This window comes from Lottia gigantea (assembly GCF_000327385.1).
Source record: "Lottia gigantea unplaced genomic scaffold LOTGIsca_30, whole genome shotgun sequence".
In the NCBI taxonomy this organism is placed as follows: Eukaryota; Metazoa; Mollusca; class Gastropoda; family Lottiidae; genus Lottia; species Lottia gigantea.
The window spans coordinates 1,530,112-1,549,416 of record NW_008708987.1 but is presented as its reverse complement, the minus strand read 5'-3'; the positions used below and the strand labels follow the sequence as shown (position 1 = coordinate 1,549,416).

The window sequence follows — 19,305 nt, the reverse complement described above, 5'->3', positions numbered from 1 at the left end:
AACTAAACCGTTATCTCACAAATACTTGATATGTATATATTATACTTATTACAGAATACCTGTATATAAAACTCCATAATGATAACATAGTTATAAGTGCACTATATCTTAAAGGTACGTTCTCTAAAATTTCGGGGCATGTTAAAGATGCAGACAGTTTGAAATCGAAAAAGAGCAGGCTAATGCCACTGTCCTGGCAAAATTTCCCTCATTGTACCCTGCATGGCGTTGCCTGTCATCATTAGACCACATGGTGCGTAAAACTTCATTCATTTCATTTCATTTCTAAAATTTCGGGTACAAACGTAATGTAATTTTAAATGATATATAGGTCCTCGTAGAAAGGGATATAAAATCCTGATTCGTTACAGAAATAAAGTACCGGTTGATAGAACTTTAAGGTATGCTATATCTTAAAGGGATGATCTCTAAAATTTCGGGTAAATAGGTCATGTAATTAATGAGGGCCTATTGACTGGTAGTTTACCTAAAGGGGTATGACCGCCATATTCTTTACTATATTGAGCTATCGGTTGATAGGTATAATATCAATATTTGAAAGGGATGTTGTCTAAAAGAGGTGACGTAACTTTAAATGATATTGGTCTTTAATAGGGCCTACTAGCCTAATTTTTTACTGGCATAAGCAGTTGATAGAACGGTCGTTAGGTACCCATATCTAAAAGGGATGTTGCTTAAATTTTCGGAGAAAAAGAGGTGGCGTAACTTTAATGACATTGGTCTTTAATAGGGCCTACTAGCTGTTTGAACTTAAAGGGGTATGGTCGCCTAATTCTTAACTGTAATAAGCTACCGGTTAAAGGATTCTATCCGTCTAGTTTTGGCTATATACATAGATAGAAACTAACCTACTTAAAATGACTAGCCGACTTAAAATGATGTTGTATAATAGATAGATGCACTTATATGACTTAAAGGGGTATACGTCGAATATTTCATTATACCATCCAATTTAATTCAAAGGGAATAGTTGCTAATATTTCGCTTTATCTGATGTAAGCAATTATTGAGGTCGAGGACCTATGCCCGAACAGCTGTAAGTGCTATCCTGGCGTTTGCAATTATTTGGTATTATATATCTAAAAATCTATGTGATTCTACTCATTAATTCAAAACTTATAGATATTCGGATTACAATAAATATTATTTTTTGAAAATATAGATGCTAATATTAGCCTAGTTCATATGGTTGGTTTCATTTTCACTGAATAATTTTCATAATGAAGTTTCATAATGAAGGCTTTGTCATGTCTTATCTTGAGTTGTTATTGAAAACAAAAATAAGTTTACAAAGAAAAATACAAGGAAAAGTCAGGTGGAAGGAAAATTTATGGTTAATAAAAGTGACATATTGGGGCTAGGCTCGGGTTCAAAATGTCGGGGTGGGGTGGGGGGGGGGGAGTAGGGGAGCTCACAGGAAATTATTTCGACCCTTTGAAAATTGATAAGAATTTGAAAGTGTGTGACGGTGGGGAGGGACATGCCCCTGTGCCCCCGGTAGAAACACCAATAATGTAGAGTAGACCATTCTATATATATGCCATTGATACTAAGCCTATATTGTTTCATGACTATACATTATATTCCATTCACAGAGCCCACGCGAGGTTTTCACGCAAACCGTGAACCCAATTATTTCGTCTGGTAACGAAGACATCAAACATGACCTACTTTACTCACACTCACATGACCAATTATTCCCTGAATCGCATAAAAACTGACATTTCTGTACTGAGGTTAACTTGTGAGGTTGGAGGCTCGTATCTCTTCATTTGATCATTTTACTTTCACTGTATCAATCGAGTAGTCGTCCAAATTCAACATGGGTGATGTTGGTTGCTGTTCGAAATTTGCCATCGTGGTTTTATTAGCTGCCTTAATCATGGATGTAATTTCCATTGTGACCAATTACTGGGAAAGTAACGAAGTTTGGCATAATGGTCTCTGGGAGGCCTGCACTACCCAAATAAAATCGACAGAAGTTTGTAACAAAAGCATCCTTGAAGGTTTGTATGTTTTTTTTTCCTTTTGTGTAGTGTCAAGAGTTGGGGAGAAGCTGTCAGGGTGTTTAAATGCTATGTTAGACTTTTAATTTAGGCCAAGGTCTCTCCCTACTCCTAATCCTAGTTTTGACAGTCTGAATAGATATGCTGAGAAAAGAGATCTAAGTCTCAGACTTTTCCTATGCCAACTAATTTGTTAATTTTGAAAAGCACAGATCTGAGACATATATTAATGGAAGTAGGCCTAACTAAATAATGTCCAGTAATAGCCTACGTTGGCTAGTCAGTAGTCTACTGGGTATAATGTGTCTATGAAATTTAATTTTTTTAAAGGGGTTTTATGTGTATTTTGGCCATTTATACATTACATTTTTAAAGTTTTAGTCAGAAATCTGTGGTTCCTGTAATTATATGACATCACTATCTCCAAAGCTTTTATTGGCCTAGGCCTATATTTAAGGTTTTTTGATAGCTAAATCATAAAATGCTTAGTTTTAGAGAAATTGCAACAACTCCATACATCTGACTGGAAATTGGTGGACATTGATGCTATCAGTGGCTCAATAAGCTTACACATACAAAGTTTAGAAAACCTCTTTACTATCCCTTAAAGATGGGTTTCCTTATTTTTTTTAATGTCAAATTAAGCTATTTGATTAAATAATGTTTCTAATGAATTATCATGTATTCTTAATCATATCATTATGTTCATTATTGCATATAATTAAGAATTGTTAACCAATCATAAATGTCCATGTATGTACAGTCTAGATAAACAAAAAAATACTTTTTGACCTTTCTTGATCGGTAACTCATTGGAATTCTGCTGGTAATTCTCTTGACTTCTAATTTAGCTAAATATGAATTAATTATGGACATGTGAGACAAACTGGTATTTTTCCAAGTTATAAGGACACCTCTATTTTCTATTCATATAAGTAATAGCATTTTCATTTTCATAAATAAAAATAAGGGAACCCATCTTTTATTTCAAACATCTAATTGAAAATTGTAATGGTGCTAATCATGCTATCAGTGTCCCCAATACATATAAAAAGTTAAGAAAATCTCATTACATTCTCTTTAATTTCAAACCATAATAAAGTGATGATATATTATATATTGTAGAAGTGATCAATGATAAATTTCAAGCTGTAAGAGGTCTAGTATTAGCTGGGTGTGGACTCGGTGGTCTAGCCCTATTATTCTCCTTTTTATTCATGTGTAAATTCACCACCAACGTCTTCAAAATATTGGTTCTTGTTACTTCAGCTCTCGCAGGTATGTTGTTTATGGCTTATTTTTCCCCATGCATGAGAAAAATAAATTGTAAAGTGCTGTATTCCACTGCAGGATGGTAGTTTTATACATATTTTCTTCCAATCATGAAAAAAGAATTGTGAATTGTTATGCTTTTGGTTAGTTTTCATTCACAAATCCAGTTCAGTTGCACTTCTTTGGAACTAATTATAAACTAAACATCAAAATGACTTCTGCCATTTTGAATCTTTGTGGACCTTTTCTACACTCTTTTGTTAGAGAGCGAACATTTACTGTTGTCCAGGTACAGCACTCAGTAAGGATACTCTTACTGAAAAGGCTGTTACTCAGAGGTGTTCGTTTGTCTGTGATATCTTACAAGAGCTAAGCGACTTCTTTTATCATGACTTTCTCACACTAGCTAGGTTAGAGATTCGGGCAATCTCAGATATCTTGCTCCCCCTCAGACATAAACCTTGCTCCACCTAAATTATTAGGAAACATAAATTTTAGTCTATGCTATATTAAAGATGTTAAATTTTAATATATAAACCAACAATCCTGGAACAGTACTTTGAAATCATTTTAATTGAATTCATTTCATATTTATCTTCATAAATAAACTTTTGATTTGCATGAACAATCAGTTGTATAATTATATATTGATACTGAACCATATGTTTCATGGAGAGTCAATTATGTGGGTTTGTTATTATTGTTTCCTATGAATAACCAAAACCTAGACAAATTAAACAGGAAATAAATGATTCATTATTGAAATGACTGGTGTATAATTATTGAGTTTTTATTCTGGAGTTACTAACAAGGAACCAGGAAGCAAAATTAAAAACACTAACAGTATCAAAGCTCAATACTGCTTCACAATGTCAAGCTATTACTAACTTTGTACTTATACCTTGACTGTAATAGCCATCAATGTTGTATCAGGGAAATTTGTAAATGAAGAGATTTGACTGGATTGTACGCTAGTGAATACAGCCAATCGGAGGCCTAAACAGAAAAGCACAAAGAACACAAAACTTTAATGTTTACAGCCTTTCTGTCCAGAGCTTTGATTTGCTGGCAAACAATCCAATGCATTCTGTGATACAAGAATAGTAACTATTGCAGTCGAAGTATAAGTTTGTAATACTTGACATTGTGCAGATGAGTTCAATACTGCTTCACTTAAATGGTTTCTTTTGTCCTTCTATCACCTTGTCAGTTAGAAAAACACTGGGCTAATGCTGCAAAATTTCCCTCGTTGCATACTGCATGGCGTGTTGTCTTCTTAGTCAGATAAATTCTTTGATAAATAACTTATGCCTATTTTAATTTCAGGTTTGGTGACATTGGTTGGATTCTGTCTGTACACTTCCATTGATAGATATAAGTATGGTTATTCCTTCGTTTTGAACGTCATTGCATCCGTGACGTATTTCTTCGTGGCCATTATGATCGGATTGGACAAGAAAACTAACACATCTTCTTACCAAGGACTCTGAGGTGGAAGCGAAACTCTGCAAACTATCACCTCAATTTCACTTTTAAAAGGATATTGTTATCTCATATTTGCTTTTCCTGCTTGAAGAGCTGATGGTCAGCTATCTGTAGCATTTGTCAGAATCAAAATGCGATGTAAGATTCTCCTGCAAAATACGGAAACCTTGGTAGGGAAGTTCACATTTCAAGGACATAATACATGAAGTGATGTCACAACAACCAGCATCATGCAGGGCTGGGTAAAATGATATAATCGATTATATGTTAGAATTACATTTTTTGTAAATTCCCATTTAACAATTTTATTGAATTGAACCAATTGTCAGATTTTGATCATAAAAAGAGATACAGATGGCTGATATTGAGCTCTAACAGCTGGTGAAGCAAAGATGTAGAGAATTATATATTGAACTTGTTGTAGCAAGGTTTCTCTTGATGTTTCTCTGATAAACAAATTATTTGAAATTTGAAAAGAAACAATCCTGGAAAAAATTTTAAAATTTCACATGGGCGATTTTGAGATAAGAATCCACAAAGATATAGTCCATGGTTACAGCTTCTTTTCAGGATTCAATCTCCTATTTATGTCTTTTAAAAAGATTTTTATATGTTTTTAACTTTGCTTGTGATTCTTACTTAAAATACTCTTAATGTACAAATTTTTATAACTCAAATAGTCAGGCTTCCAAAGTTTAATCTTCATATGGTAAAGGTCAACAGACTGACCTGGGCTGGAAAATACCTTGATAAGCAACAAAAAACATCCCTAAATCTGCAATGAAATCTTCCACACATGCTTAAACTGTGTCATATTATTATAATGTAAGCAAGAGTTCATTGAAATTAGAGGGTTTCAAATGGACAATTCTGGAATTTGCAACTAATCTCTTAAAATATTGATGTAACTTTTTTTTCTCAATTAAACGAAATGTCTCATATTGGTACTTAGTAATATAGCCAAAATATAGATACAGTGCAGTGCATTTGCTTTTTTTCTACTTAAATTTAGTTGAATCATATATATTCAAATAAGGGAAGTAACTCTGAATAGTGGAACAACTATGAAATTATGATGCTAAAACAAAAATTTTTGTTAAATAGATATGTTATGTTAATGTGTATTTGTTTAGTGTTTGTTTTCTTCGATATAGTGCTATTTTTTCTACTTAATCTCAATCCTGGAATACAAATTTGAGTTTCCTTACTTAATGCCCAGGGAAATTGTAAATTGTACTCCTGTTGTGTTCTAAATCCTTAAACTAACAACAGAATCCGCCTTTATCTCTCGGTCAGCTTTCAGTCTAAAATTTAGGTCCAACCTTTAACTTCTGGGCAAAGCTTTAGATAGAATGGCAGACTTGTTTAGGGTAACCTTTTATCCGTTAAAATATGAACAGATATACTAAACCGTAAAGTAGCCTTACGTTAATGAAAAACGAGCTGGTTGCCCAGGGTGTTATATAAAGATATGAAATAGAGATTGAAAGTGGTAAATATAAATATATAGTGTGTATTATTGTGATATCTAATATTTTTTAATCTATATTACTAATTAAAACTCTTCAATATCTTTAAGTATTTGTAATCTGATGAGACAGCATTTCCAAAATCTTAGTCATTATTATACGTCTATCTATGTGGACATATATTGTCGGCACCCCTGTCGGTCCGTCATGAAACGAAGGTCCGTCCGTCCGTCAACATTTGCTTGTAAACGCTCTAAAAACTAGATTTTTTGATGGAATCAAATGAAATTCTGTATGTGTATACATATTCATTAAACGATGATCAACTTCGAATTTGAGCTATTTTCGACCGTTAGAAGCAGAGTTATTGCCCTTGCCCCAAAATCTTAAATATATTTACCATCCGCATGCTGTGGTGGGCGTATATGGCTGTGGTCCACTATCTTTGAAGAGTGTAGCTCAATTATAAACCTTAAACATCATTTTATTGTCAGAAATTCTTTTGTTTGTTTATTCTGTAGTATTCTATTGTATAAGTACTGGGACTACAGCAGCCCAATAGAGAATATTTGTTTTAAAATGGAAATTGATTTGTATCTGAATATAATAGTATGTCAAAACCTTGTATTAGAAGTCACAATAGATGATGCTTTTATAAAACTTAATACCTCTTTTTTTTACTTTTTCATTTTTTTTTATTACTAATCAGTATTTATTGAAAAACCTTATGAGAACATTTTTAAAAATATTCAAAACCTCTCTAAATATGATTAAAAATCCTCTCTTAATATGATCAAAAAACCTCTTTGAAAAATCCAATGTTTAAATCATGTATTATGCCTGTGTGAAAATGTTTAAAACCTTTATAAGTTATCAGTTAATTGAGTAAATATTGAACATCCAATTATCTTTTAGACACTTTTATTTTTCTTCTGTATTATGTAAATATATCTATAATTTTATTAACTCACTAATAAAAATAAGAAAAAGTATATCTTAGTTTATTTTTCGTCTTCAGCTTCTCAAAAACAACATAGGGAACCAGGGTACAGACCGTGGATTAGTTCAGTAGTATCTTAACAGTTTCTTCTTTCATATTGAAAGCAATTGGATTCTTTAAAATGACATATTTCTATAAATGTGTACCGTAATTAACAATTACTCCGCCACTCCGCCACTGGACCGATCAAGAAAGTTCAAAAGTCTTTTTTTGTTTATCCAGACTGTACATACATGGACATTTATCTGATTTATATGCGATAAAAAAATAATGATATGATTAAGAATACATGATAATTCATTAGAAACACCAATTAATCAAATAGTTTGCTTAATTTGACACTAAAAAATAAGGAAACCCATCTTTAAAAGGGGCTCACATGGAAAAAGCGTCTAGTTCGGATGGGAAAATAAACGAAGGCCCCGTGTGCTACAGGCTGTGCACATTAAAGATCCCTCGACAGATGGAAATCGAAAAAGAGCAGGCTAATGCCACTGTCCGGGCTAAATTTCCCTCATTGCACCCTGTATGGCGTTGCCTGTCTTCATTAGCCAACATGGTTCAGAAAAGTAGGACGTAAAACTCCATTAATTTCATTTTAACATGTAAACCTTGTATTGTGAGCAAGCTAATCACAAGTCATGATGTCACATGATATTGAAACCGGTCAATTAACATGTCTGCACAAAACCACGGTATTTGCAACTAGCCAATTTACACCATTTGATCTGAGTTTCATCAGGTAGTATGATTAATCTAAACTGTCGAATCTGTTAACTTCAGACTCAATATCATATCTTATTACATTATCTTATTACATTATCTTAACATTATCATATCATTATCATATCATTATCATATCATTATCATATCATTATCATATCATTATCTTCTCCTAGTCGACTTACACAACTTTCTATTACGTTCTTGAATGAAAATCAATTAAACTAGTTCAGGTGTACTAATGATATCTTATCATTGAATATCAATAGCCATTATAATAAACAATACAGATTTCAATTACGTTTTTTTTTTACTATGAAGATGAAAAATATCAGAAAACATACAACAACGAAATTGTTACCGTAAAAATGAGATTGGTGAATGACTGACTGAATACAATCAAAGATTTGCCCATTTTTTATCTGAATTAATTGTTTGACGAATGTGGACTAAGTAAGTTTTGGTTTTAACTCCAGGCCTATCACTGAACTAGACTGCATTGGCCGTATGCCGACCTACCCCCGTACTAAAATGGCCATATCTTGACCGGAAAGGTATAATATATCCTATAATCTTCAAGACCGCAGGGGTGGGTTGTCAGTGGCTATTGTACGGCGTTGTCAGGGGGCTAGGGAGGCAACCCCACCCCAGAAAAGAGGCTTGTCCGGGTTTCCCCCCACCCCCGACTTTCAAATTTGTTATCATTTTACATAGTGAAAGAATGACCTGTTTCGAGATCAACTTGACTAGTCTGGTTCTTGGAATTTCACTAAAACTAAGCGTTAAGTCGTTATCGCAAACATCCCAAGGTATTTAAAGAAGGTTTCTGGGGTATATAGTGATGTCAAATACGGTTAACCAACTCTATGCTTACAGGAACCACAGACATCTGACAGAAATGGCATGATACATACACAAGCTAAACATTAATCTTAGACACATGAAGCAAGAACACCTAGTCGTAATCCTTTTCAAAGTCAATACTGTCTCTCTCGATTCGACTGGACTGCAAGACAGCGAAAACAGTACGTTGAGGGCAATATCTCTTGAAGCTGATAATAATCTATTGAGTTCTCTAGTTCCTTCTGATCAGCTTAATAATTAATTGTGTCTCAAGTAGTCTAGTACAGTTAGGTCAGCGACTTATCAGAACTTTGATACGCAAATTCAAGTCATCATCGATAGATAAATGATGCGTTACGTGAAATTTCAACTCAATATATTCTGAGTCGATAAGGGATCACCACTTAGTTAGAGTTCGAAAAACAACCGCCATGTCCTTCTCAGATGTTTCGACATTAACCAAAGTGTCCGCATTCTTCGCCCTTGTGGCTCTCGTATTGGATGTGGTATCAGTGGCCACGCCGCACTGGCAGAGCGGAAGTGGATTATGGCAAGTGTGCGAAACTGTCGGATCTGTGACGACCTGCACGTCCATAAGTAAGTGAATTTTATCTTAATTAAGGCTTCGATTGTTTCACTTTCTCAAGAATCATTGAATTCAAACCAAGATGTTAAAGATTCTCCGACAAGAAAAGAAAGAAAAAGGTTGGACACCCCTGTTCCAGAAAATGAAGAAGAGGCATTTCAGCTCTTTTAGAAACCCAACTTCCGGTTTTGTCAAAGCCAAATGTCGAAACCTTGATAATTCCAAAAGACTCAAATGGTTACAGATAATCCTTGAAAGATCAATTTAAAGTATCCTTTGAGATCCTAAATTGTTGTCTTTGTGAATATAATTCTTTTTAAAATTTGTGTTTTTGTAGACGGTGCTTCGGATAAATTCCAAACAGTTCGAGCTTTCGCTGTAATTGGAGTGTTATTAGGGGCTGCTGCCCTGGGTTTGCTCGTCTTATTCATATGTAGATATACTCAACGACGTGTGAAAGTCGTCATCATCAGCCTCTCAGGACTTGCAGGTTAGCAGTGGCGTTTCTACGTGGGGGTGGGAGAGGGCACGCCCCAGCTTTGGTCCAAGATTTTGTTCATGCTATTACATTTAGGGAACGAATCGTCTGTGAGCCCACCTTTGGCTCTTACTCCATCCACCCATCTTATGCATGTTCTTTTACCAACGGTACGAAATAACTGCCTTGCCCGTGAGCGTCCTTTGACAATTAGATGACTCCAACTCGGCCCTGTTACCCAATGATTAATAGAAACGCTACTGGTGTGAACGTTCGTGAAAATGTTTTACCACCCAATATCAAATCCTCCTCCCCAAAATGTTATGGCGGGTGTCATGCACGAAGCAAAGCATGTTTATTCTTTTCGAAACATCTGATGGTAATTCTCTTTGGAGGGGTTCACTATTATACTACCTTTACTCCCGATTTTTCCATACTTTGGAGGAGATTTTGATTGACGGAGTTGTCTTGTTTGTACAGAGTTTCATTCATTTAATCATATTTCTATTTATTTCAGCCTTGTGTACCCTGATAGGATTCTGTATCTATACATCTATTGGTGGAGGTGGTTCTTACGAATATTCTTTTATATTAAACGTTGTTAGTGCTGTACTTTATGTTATTGTGGCCGTGTTGTTAGCGGTCGACCGACATCACTAGCGTTTTAGATACCGCAACGAGTCGTAGCCATTGTAGGAGACAGGGGTTTAAAGTGTGTGTATAGTGTGAGGCCATTTTTGAATCATTTTATATCCCATCAGTACTCTTTGAGCCTGTCTTCACCAGCCTACATGGTTCAGAAAAGTAGGACGTAAAACTCAATTCATTTCATTTCATTTGTTGTACGCTTTGATGCAGCGCAAACCCTGGAACATCACTCCGTCTTACCCAATCTTCAAACCAGATTCGTCTTTGGTTGTCCAAAGCACACATAATATGTGTTTAAGCGAAAAATGCATCTGTCAAACCCCATATTTAATTGAATGTGCAGGTCTCATTGGTTATTAAATCTTGCACATCATTCATGTATACATATACATCACAATTTAAGAGAATTAATAAACTATGTCCAGTTACTTCAAATGTGTTTTTTTACTTTATATATTTCAAATCATGATTTGACAAGGTAAAGCAATCTGATATATTGAGTTACTTCCCTTAAGTCACATTCACAGGCTGGAATAATCCTTGGCGGTAGCCTACTTACGATTATCTGGATCTAACTGAAAGCAGTGATGATCTCAAGATGATTTTATAGTCATTATGCGAGTCTATAATCCGCTTCAGTCTATGATAGTACTTTCACTTTCGCTTCGATTTAGACTTTTTACTTTTCTTTCTCGTTTTCACTGACGGCGTCCATAGTCGTTCCTGATTGTTGTCTAGTGTCATGTCCGGTACAGACGACCTCCCTGACGACACGTCTGAAACGTCCTCTTCCGGTTTTCGATTCGATGTACAAATTTCATCTGCTGCTTTCAATTCCTCTTCAATGGATAATAAATTCCTAGCGAATTAAAAATGAAACGGTATTAATTCCATTATCAACAATGAAGTCTACAGAGAACATTGCCACGAAAGACGTAGACTAACTTACTCCAAAACAATTTGATGCCTAAGAAAAGACCCTAGTTACGACCCTGTATGACCCCTGATTCAGAAGCCATTAACTAACTGGGAAATGACGCGAAAGTTAACTATTCCAAGCTGCATCACTTACTTGAGAATAAATCTATGATTTTTGGATTCCACTGTATTTCTTCTTATAACTTTGACTGTTTCGTTAGAACATCTATCAGACATCTAGAACGACATTTAAATTGATGAGATAATCAGCAGTTTGGAGTACATGATAGTACATGATAGTACATGATAGTACATCCTACCCGTGTATTCGCAGCAATTACACAATGCGTTGTAGAAAGCCTTGACTGCAACTTTGAACAAATCAACAATAACTATTAGGCCTACAATTCATCATTAAATCAAATTATTTTTCTATTGTCTATTTGTTCGTTTTTTCTGTCAATATTAATAAAATAGAAATTATTTTTTTCAATGCCATCATCGACAGATATTGAAATTATTAAGGACAAGTGTTGATTTAACCCACTTACTTCAACAAGATACAAAAAATCTTCCACCCTCATCAAAGAATTAGCACTAATAACATCATCGAACACATCCCGAATGCTGACGCCATTTTGTTCCAAGATGGCGGCAAAGTCTTCCAACTCGTGGCGGGTAAGTTCACGCGCACTCTTTCGTTGTGAAAAATCCAGCGAATATTCTACGCTGATGTTCTGAGATTTCAGGTTCTCGGCTGCAGTTATGAAATCTCCGTCAACTGTAACCTTCTGCAATGGAAAGAAATGATTTGTGTAAAATGGAGGTTTACGTCCCACTTTCATGCACCTTGAGTCTGAAAAGAGCCAGAAACAGTCTTCGACTCATCCCCCCGCCCCTAACTAATGTCTGCCACAAAGGCAACTTCAGGTGGTGCAAAGAAATAAAAGAATTGGGATAGTTTGCGTTTCTGTCCAAAAAAAGATGAAAATGTCAACCAATAAAAACAATTCTTATATCCTACCTTTAATCCCAGGTGCTTGATATGACAATTGGTGTTGGATGAAATCATCTGAACCATTTTATTGACCCCTTCCACCGATAGAGTGTTATTGTTCAGCTGAAAATTAAGGATTTGTAACTGATGATGATAATGTAAATCGTTGAAACGTTGTGTACTATAAAACCCATGAGTAGTATACTATATAAATTGATGATGACAATTTAAATTGTAGAGACAATGTGTACAATAAAACCCAGGAGTAGTATACCATATAAACTGATGATGACAATGTAAATTGTTGAAACGTTGGCCAAAAGCTGCTAATAATTACGGTCCTTTGTGATATTGACGTCATAAGACGCTTAACTTTTGGCAGAATTGTAAGAAAAACAGACGTCTGACTGAAGATTGGAAAGTGCAAAAGATGCTAGCTTTTTTTTTCATGACCAATTGAAACGACATAGAATACAAACCTGCAGGATCTCCAGCTTAGAGTGTTTCTTTAATACATCAGCAATAGCCATGGCACCATCTCCATCAATTCTGTTGGAACTCAGATCTAATTCTGTCAAGCTGATATGAGGAATATGTTCTATCAGGGCTTGAGTTCCTAGTTTACCAAAACCGTTCATTGACACTCGTAACACTTTCAGTTGATCGTTGGACTGGGGGAAATAGAAAAATAAATACTTGTAGACGTGGATTCGTCGATATAGATTCTGCATATAGATGCTTTGTAATTGCACGAAATAGATATAACAAACCATTATTACTTATTTTCGCTACTTCACAGACACATTGCCATAGTAATGAGTGGGGAGGGGAATTCAAAATTCTCTCCTTCAAAAATTGGTATCCGTGCAAAAGATATTCTATACTCTGTGTGTATAAATGAAGTCACTGTACATGTACCTTCATACCACGTGCCACGGCCAGTGCTCCTGGTAGTTGAATGTGATTCCAGCTGATATCCAGTAGTTCTAACGTTACATTGTTTCCTACAAACACAAAGAAAGAACCATATTTTACAAGGATAACGGAGCCGAGTTTCTTGTCTACCAGCTAGACCTTGGTGAAACCTCTTAGCATTGATCTCTCCAGGATTATCTGTATTCATTTACAGCTGGGTTGACTGGAATCGTCTCGTAAGTTGATTTTTACAATACTAAATTTCATAGTTAGGTTTTGGAAATCTTTTTGTAGAAGAACTGAAATGTCTCTGCTACAAGGTGGCCATCTTTGTTTCAGCTACTAGAAACAGCAACCATCAACAAATAATAATGGGTTACATTACATCAGTTAATACCTACCTAAAGCTTTCCCAATAGCTATGGTACCTTTATCACCGATTCTATTATTCGCCAAGTTAAACTCTTTCAGATAGATGTTGTTCTGAAGGTAATAGTTTTAAAAAGATTTTATTTACAGAATTTCCTTGAGTAGGATTTTGGTAAGCGTAATTTCAGTTAGTAGACATTTTTATCATCGGGTCAGTTTGTTAAAATATATACATTGCCATGGCTACCTTCGACTGTGTCCGTTAATAAATATAGGAACAAGAAAACAAGTTAGGAATCGGACGCATTAAATTAGGTAATATATAGTCTAAGGCCTTCTCGATATTTTCAACCAAGACCAGAAGCTTACAAGTTCTTTTTTAACAACCCAAACTAAACTGAGAGAAATGGATTCAACCCTTCAATAAATACGGTGTGAAAGTGGAAAGTGGGTTTTAAAGTTTTAACAGTGTATCATTATGTAATAAGTCAACAACCTGTATTATGTGTGCAGAATGAACACCGCCTTTCTCTCCTATATTATTTCCTGAAATATACAATAATAGCAAGAAATGAAATCTAAGTGACCAACTTAGTGAGAGGCTGATGAAGACAGCAATGTCACGCTGTGTGCAATGAGGGAAATTTTCCCAGGATTGCGGAGGAAGCTCTAATGTGAACAGCCGGTAACACAAAGGACCTGCATAAAAAGAGTATATCGTGTTTGACAGGTCTATATATGAAAATGGAGAGAATCTATAATTACCTGATATGTCTATTTTAGTCAGTTTATTATTATTCTGCATGATAATTTTAGTCAAACGAGCTCCATAAACACCAATCTTGTTATTAGCCAGATTCTAAAAATAATACAGATAGAGTTAACAAATATACAGTTATTAAAGGGACATCTTAACAATGATCAGTGGTGTACTTAGAGGGAGGGCCCTCGGAAAGACACTCCCCATTTTTAGCCTTCCTCTCAGACATTTCCTAATACACCCCTGGTCAAGGTATTAGGAACTTCGTCTTATTCAAAGTTCGTACTACCTTGACCATTGTAAAGATGTTAGATGGATTGTAAAGGTGTTTTCTAAACTTTGCTTGTACATCAGGGCACGATACTGAACTGCTTTGAATTCGTATCTGAACAATTTCATCTTAAAATCCGAGGTAACAAGCATGAGGATGAATATCCAGTAAAGGGATTGTTATAAGCTGTATATCTGTTGGAATGTCTATCTCATCTGAGGACAACCATCGATTTACACTACTCAAATTTTCAGTTAGACCAAAACAAGAAATATTACCATTTCTGTAATAGTTTTGTTATGTAGCAGAAGTTCTCCTATAGACAACATGGCGGCAGGACCAATTCCATTCTCTGATAAGTTTAATTTAGATACCAGATCTTGAGTCTACAACAGAAGATAATAATTATATTAAAGTCTATATAGCCAGTATTGTTCATATATATATATATATATATATATATATATATAAGAATGATGTCAGATGTTCTACGTTGGTGAGAGATTTATCACAGGTATTACGCCATTGAAATATTACCCTGATCGTAAACAAGAACCCCCCACACCTCTCGCAGCTCTGAAAACAAGTTTTTCGGGCAAAATCTCAGATATCTTGCTCCCCCTTGGATGTAAATCTGGCTCCTCCACTGGATACAAGACATATTCTTTGTCCACGCTCAAGGTTTCGTTACAATTTCCGGAGAAATTTGCTCACACCATATCGCATTAGGATTTCGGCAAGAGTATATATAGGTGGTTGAAAGACCTCCTCAACCAGTTACCTTTATTAGTTTAGTCATAGCAGTAGCATCACCATAGTTTAAATATCTAAATTTCATATTCAACTCTTCAGTTTTACCATGGCGTAAAAAATAATTATTAGGTACCACTTTCAATTGTTCACAGAACTGTCCATATTTATATTCATGTTCGTGACGATGAAGACCCTTTTCTTGTTTAATTAGATTCGTACCTTGTAAAAAAGTAACATTATTACAGATTAAGGTGGTGGAAAGGTAACAAGTTACTATTCAACAAAAGGCACTGGCAGAGGATTAAGGCTAGTATGTTTAAATGGAAATTCGTAATGCTTCTAACATACACTTAAAAATTATAATAACATTAATGGAGTGTTTTATATGAGTAACATCTTACTGGAGGGTGGATATAAACAAGCAATATGGCAATGCACCAGACGGAAGACCACGACCTCCGAGGTTCAAGCAACACGTGATAGTGGGAGCAGTTCTAATACTAACTGATGATACTTGCTGGTTTAGAGCTAAATCGGAAGAATGTTTAAGGGGATATTAAAAATGTTTTCTAAACGTGTTTTGTATATCGGGGGCATTGATAGCATCCCAAAGTCACAAAAGACATAGCTTTCATTTTCCCTTACACGTTTAGAAAACCTCTTACATTCCCTGTAATAATATTAAACATGGATGGTGGAGAAGAATGGAGCAAGGCGATGCTTGCTCGGACAGGATGGTCAGTCAGTCCTGTTTTTGTGGATTCAATTTTATAATCCACAGAGTCACCGTCTGTGAGAAAAAAATCACCAGTTCTCACCGAGATCTTCCTCCAAATCTGTTTCATAAGGTTCATCATCCGAGGGTTCGGAAATCTCGGGAGGGGCATCAACTTTTTCTGGAAAATAATTCTGAAACAGCTTCCCAAATTTTCCATCTTTCATACGATTTCGTCGTTGCTGATACTCCGTGGGGTCTTCACAAGACAAGTCACTGACACTTTGGTTGGAAAACGAGTCGCAGTTGGAGGACAAGAGAGTGCTTCTGGGTGTCATGGACAGAGCACTCCTAGAAGCTCTGATGGGAGTGATACCTTTCGGTGAAAAGGAGTGACAGGAAGCCCTGGAACCATTCCGCGACGATGTTGAATATTTCGAGGCACTAGCAGTTCTTCTGGTGGATATGGTCGGAAGACGACTGAAGACTGAAGTATTTTCTGGCATTTTGATCTCTGTAATTAGCAACATAAAAATCAAAACAATCCTAACTTTCATTCAATATTAACTTATTTCTTTGTATTTATTACCATAAAATTTTGATTGAAACATTTCAAAGGCCTTTCGACTCAATAACGATCATATAGGTAGGTACTTTCAGACTGACCTAATTTGGGTGGGGGGGGGGGGGGGGGGCAGACTGGCTTTATAGATTGAGGGGGGTTGAGGTTTCAAATGCAGAAGCACCAGATGCGCAAACTCCCATATGAATGGCCTGAGGAGATTCTTCCCTTAGAAAATTTTTGAAAAAAAGAATTTTGACATATAGCTTGCGACAAAAACGTATAAAATATCATAGAAATAAAATGGAGGTACAAATTGGGGGTACAAACTATTTTTCAAGGGGAAAGGGAGGACATGTCCATTAATATTACACTGGAGGCAAAGTGTGATCGATCTACCTTTAATGATTGAGTTTACCTCAATGTTTTGTGTAGGGATTACGTGAGACATTGGTTAATATAGTTTGATCATAGAATTGAGGCAACTGTAATTAAAATTTCTGTCGCCAGAAAAACCTCACATTATTTATTTTTGTTATATATAAATGTCTTAAAAACGTCCTTACCTTCTAAGTTTTCTAGTCTAACATGATTTTAAGTTAAAATGGTCTAATATGATAGAAAATGGCAATATAAAAACCTCCTTACCTTGAATATTATCTAGACTAACAGGGTTTTAAGTTGATTGTTTAAACTACATACTAGCTAATAACTAACTTGTTATACACACGATTGAGAGTATAAAGATATAGAATAAACGTTAGGAGATTAGGGATATAGGATATATGTTAAGGGATTATCAATAATCCGCTGTATAACGTTCAGGTCTGATTAATCTAAAGGCTATCATATGATATAATATTTCATAAGATAAAAGGTATTATAATACCTGTAACTGCAGTAAGAAGGAATGGAGTTTTACGTCCCTTTCTGTATATGTTATGTCTGATAATATGATACAGTTTTACAATTGTTCAAGTTTTATTTTGATTGTACAATTTAAAGGACCAAACGCGCATATATCTCTAATTTGGGATACTTGTAAGTATTTAACGGACATTTGATTATACAATTTTAAAGGGACAACTTCTCAAAATGTCCACAATCTTTGGTACTGATACGTATTTAAGTGGCGTTTAAATAATGTCCATAAAACCCTCTGAAATGAAATTTGAGTTGATAAGCCTAATTACAGAATGGTATAAGGCACTCCACCCAGGGGCTAACTATGGGGCACTTGATAAATATACTTTGACGTTGGTGTATGTTATCTCAAGCAAGTGGACTCTCTGAAATGAAACTTGAATTGACAAACCCAACTACAGAGTGATATAAAGTACATGTACTCTACCCAATGGCCAACCTCGCCTAATAGCCTATACCCAATATTGGGTATTCACTTCTGATTAACTTACATTGACGCTGGTATCTACATTGAACTCCCTGAAACGAAATTTGAGTTCAGAAGCCCGTTCCAAGGGTGGCAACAGGTGTTCCTTCGTTGAGGTGATCACTCATTATGTTCCGAATATGTGGATTCTTGTAAATACATTTATATTAAGCAATTGTTAGTACGATATATAGACACAGCTTGATAGAACAACATTCATTGGTTAAAGTTTAAGACAACGTTTCGACGTGATTCCCCCATCGTCCTCAGTCACCTATATACATTTATGTTGGTATCAATGCAAGTTGACTCTCTGATAGAAACAATTTGACGCCAAATAACAGCATCACGTATTTCAACCAAAGGTCAACACGCATCAAGTCACCAACTTGGGATACTTGTAACTATCGACTCTTCAAATCAAATCAAAGCGTGACATCAGGTGTTTCAGTAGTGTACTGTTTAACGCCTGTATCATATATACCCCCCGGTTAATGATAAAAAAATGGCTATATTATATTTAATGATTATGTTTAAAAGTTAATGATTAATTTTAGATGATATAATTAACATTGATTTCGTGTCAACCAGCAGTATAAATCATATTACAAATTATCGTATTTTTAATCTTTTGTAAGATATATTATCATGGATCTTATAAAGAGATTGTAAAAAAGTTTTGTAAATTTTTTTTGTTTATTGGGGACACTGATAGCATCAATTTACACCATTCCAATTTTCAATAAGACATCTTGGTATCTGCAATTCTACTAGAACTAAGTATTTGATGACATCATTAACATCTAAGGGCCTTTTTGATAAAGCATATTTCGCGATAAATGACGTCATCAAACGTATAAGGTATTATATTAGATATTCTCTTATAGAAGCACTGGTCTAGGTCACAAGTAGAGACTATGGATTTCTGATTGCTGTGTAATTACAGGAACCACAGACGTCGGTATGAAACTTGTAATGGTGCAAATTGATGATATAAGAACAATCTCTTTACAATCTCTTTAAGATCGACTTTCCTCTTAATAATCACGCTTTATGAGAAGCAACGAGGATATTTTTATTACAAAATCGAAATATAGTTTAATACTGAAGTAAAATAGATTTCT

The 19,305-nt window shown here is 35.1% G+C and overlaps 3 protein-coding genes across 3 annotated transcripts; 2 read left to right on the top strand and 1 right to left on the bottom strand.

Moving 5' to 3' along the window:
* The first annotated feature begins 1,722 nt into the window (after positions 1-1,722).
* LOTGIDRAFT_232623 (hypothetical protein) lies at positions 1,723-5,505 on the top strand. The gene is made up of 3 exons (XM_009057521.1): positions 1,723-2,027; positions 3,153-3,305; positions 4,626-5,505. Exons 1-3 carry the CDS (start codon positions 1,844-1,846, stop codon positions 4,787-4,789), a joined length of 501 nt encoding a protein of 166 aa, XP_009055769.1. The 5' UTR covers positions 1,723-1,843; the 3' UTR covers positions 4,790-5,505.
* Positions 5,506-9,250: 3,745 nt separating this feature from the next.
* Positions 9,251-10,543, top strand: LOTGIDRAFT_161675 (hypothetical protein; the record flags this gene model as incomplete). The annotated part of the gene is made up of 3 exons (XM_009057520.1): positions 9,251-9,416; positions 9,743-9,895; positions 10,401-10,543. 3 exons carry the CDS (start codon positions 9,251-9,253, stop codon positions 10,541-10,543), a joined length of 462 nt encoding a protein of 153 aa, XP_009055768.1.
* Positions 10,544-10,958: 415 nt separating this feature from the next.
* On the bottom strand, positions 10,959-16,735 carry LOTGIDRAFT_232622 (hypothetical protein; the record flags this gene model as incomplete). The annotated part of the gene is made up of 13 exons (XM_009057519.1): positions 10,959-11,031; positions 11,057-11,390; positions 11,604-11,686; positions 12,001-12,240; positions 12,474-12,569; positions 12,926-13,117; positions 13,365-13,450; positions 13,763-13,844; positions 14,227-14,276; positions 14,496-14,589; positions 15,040-15,147; positions 15,543-15,733; positions 16,333-16,735. The coding sequence occupies 12 exons, from the start codon at positions 16,733-16,735 to the stop codon at positions 11,186-11,188; spliced, it is 1,830 nt and encodes a 609-aa protein (XP_009055767.1). The 3' UTR covers positions 10,959-11,031; positions 11,057-11,185.
* Positions 16,736-19,305: the final 2,570 nt, after the last annotated feature.

Coding starts and splice junctions, on each gene's coding strand:
- LOTGIDRAFT_232623 (XM_009057521.1), top strand. CDS start 1,844: ATGGGTGATGTTGGTTGCTGTTCGAAATTTGCCATCGTGGTTTTATTA. Junction 2,028..3,152: donor TAACAAAAGCATCCTTGAAG/GTTTGTATGTTT, acceptor TATATATTGTAG/AAGTGATCAATGATAAATTT. Junction 3,306..4,625: donor TGTTACTTCAGCTCTCGCAG/GTATGTTGTTTA, acceptor TTTTAATTTCAG/GTTTGGTGACATTGGTTGGA.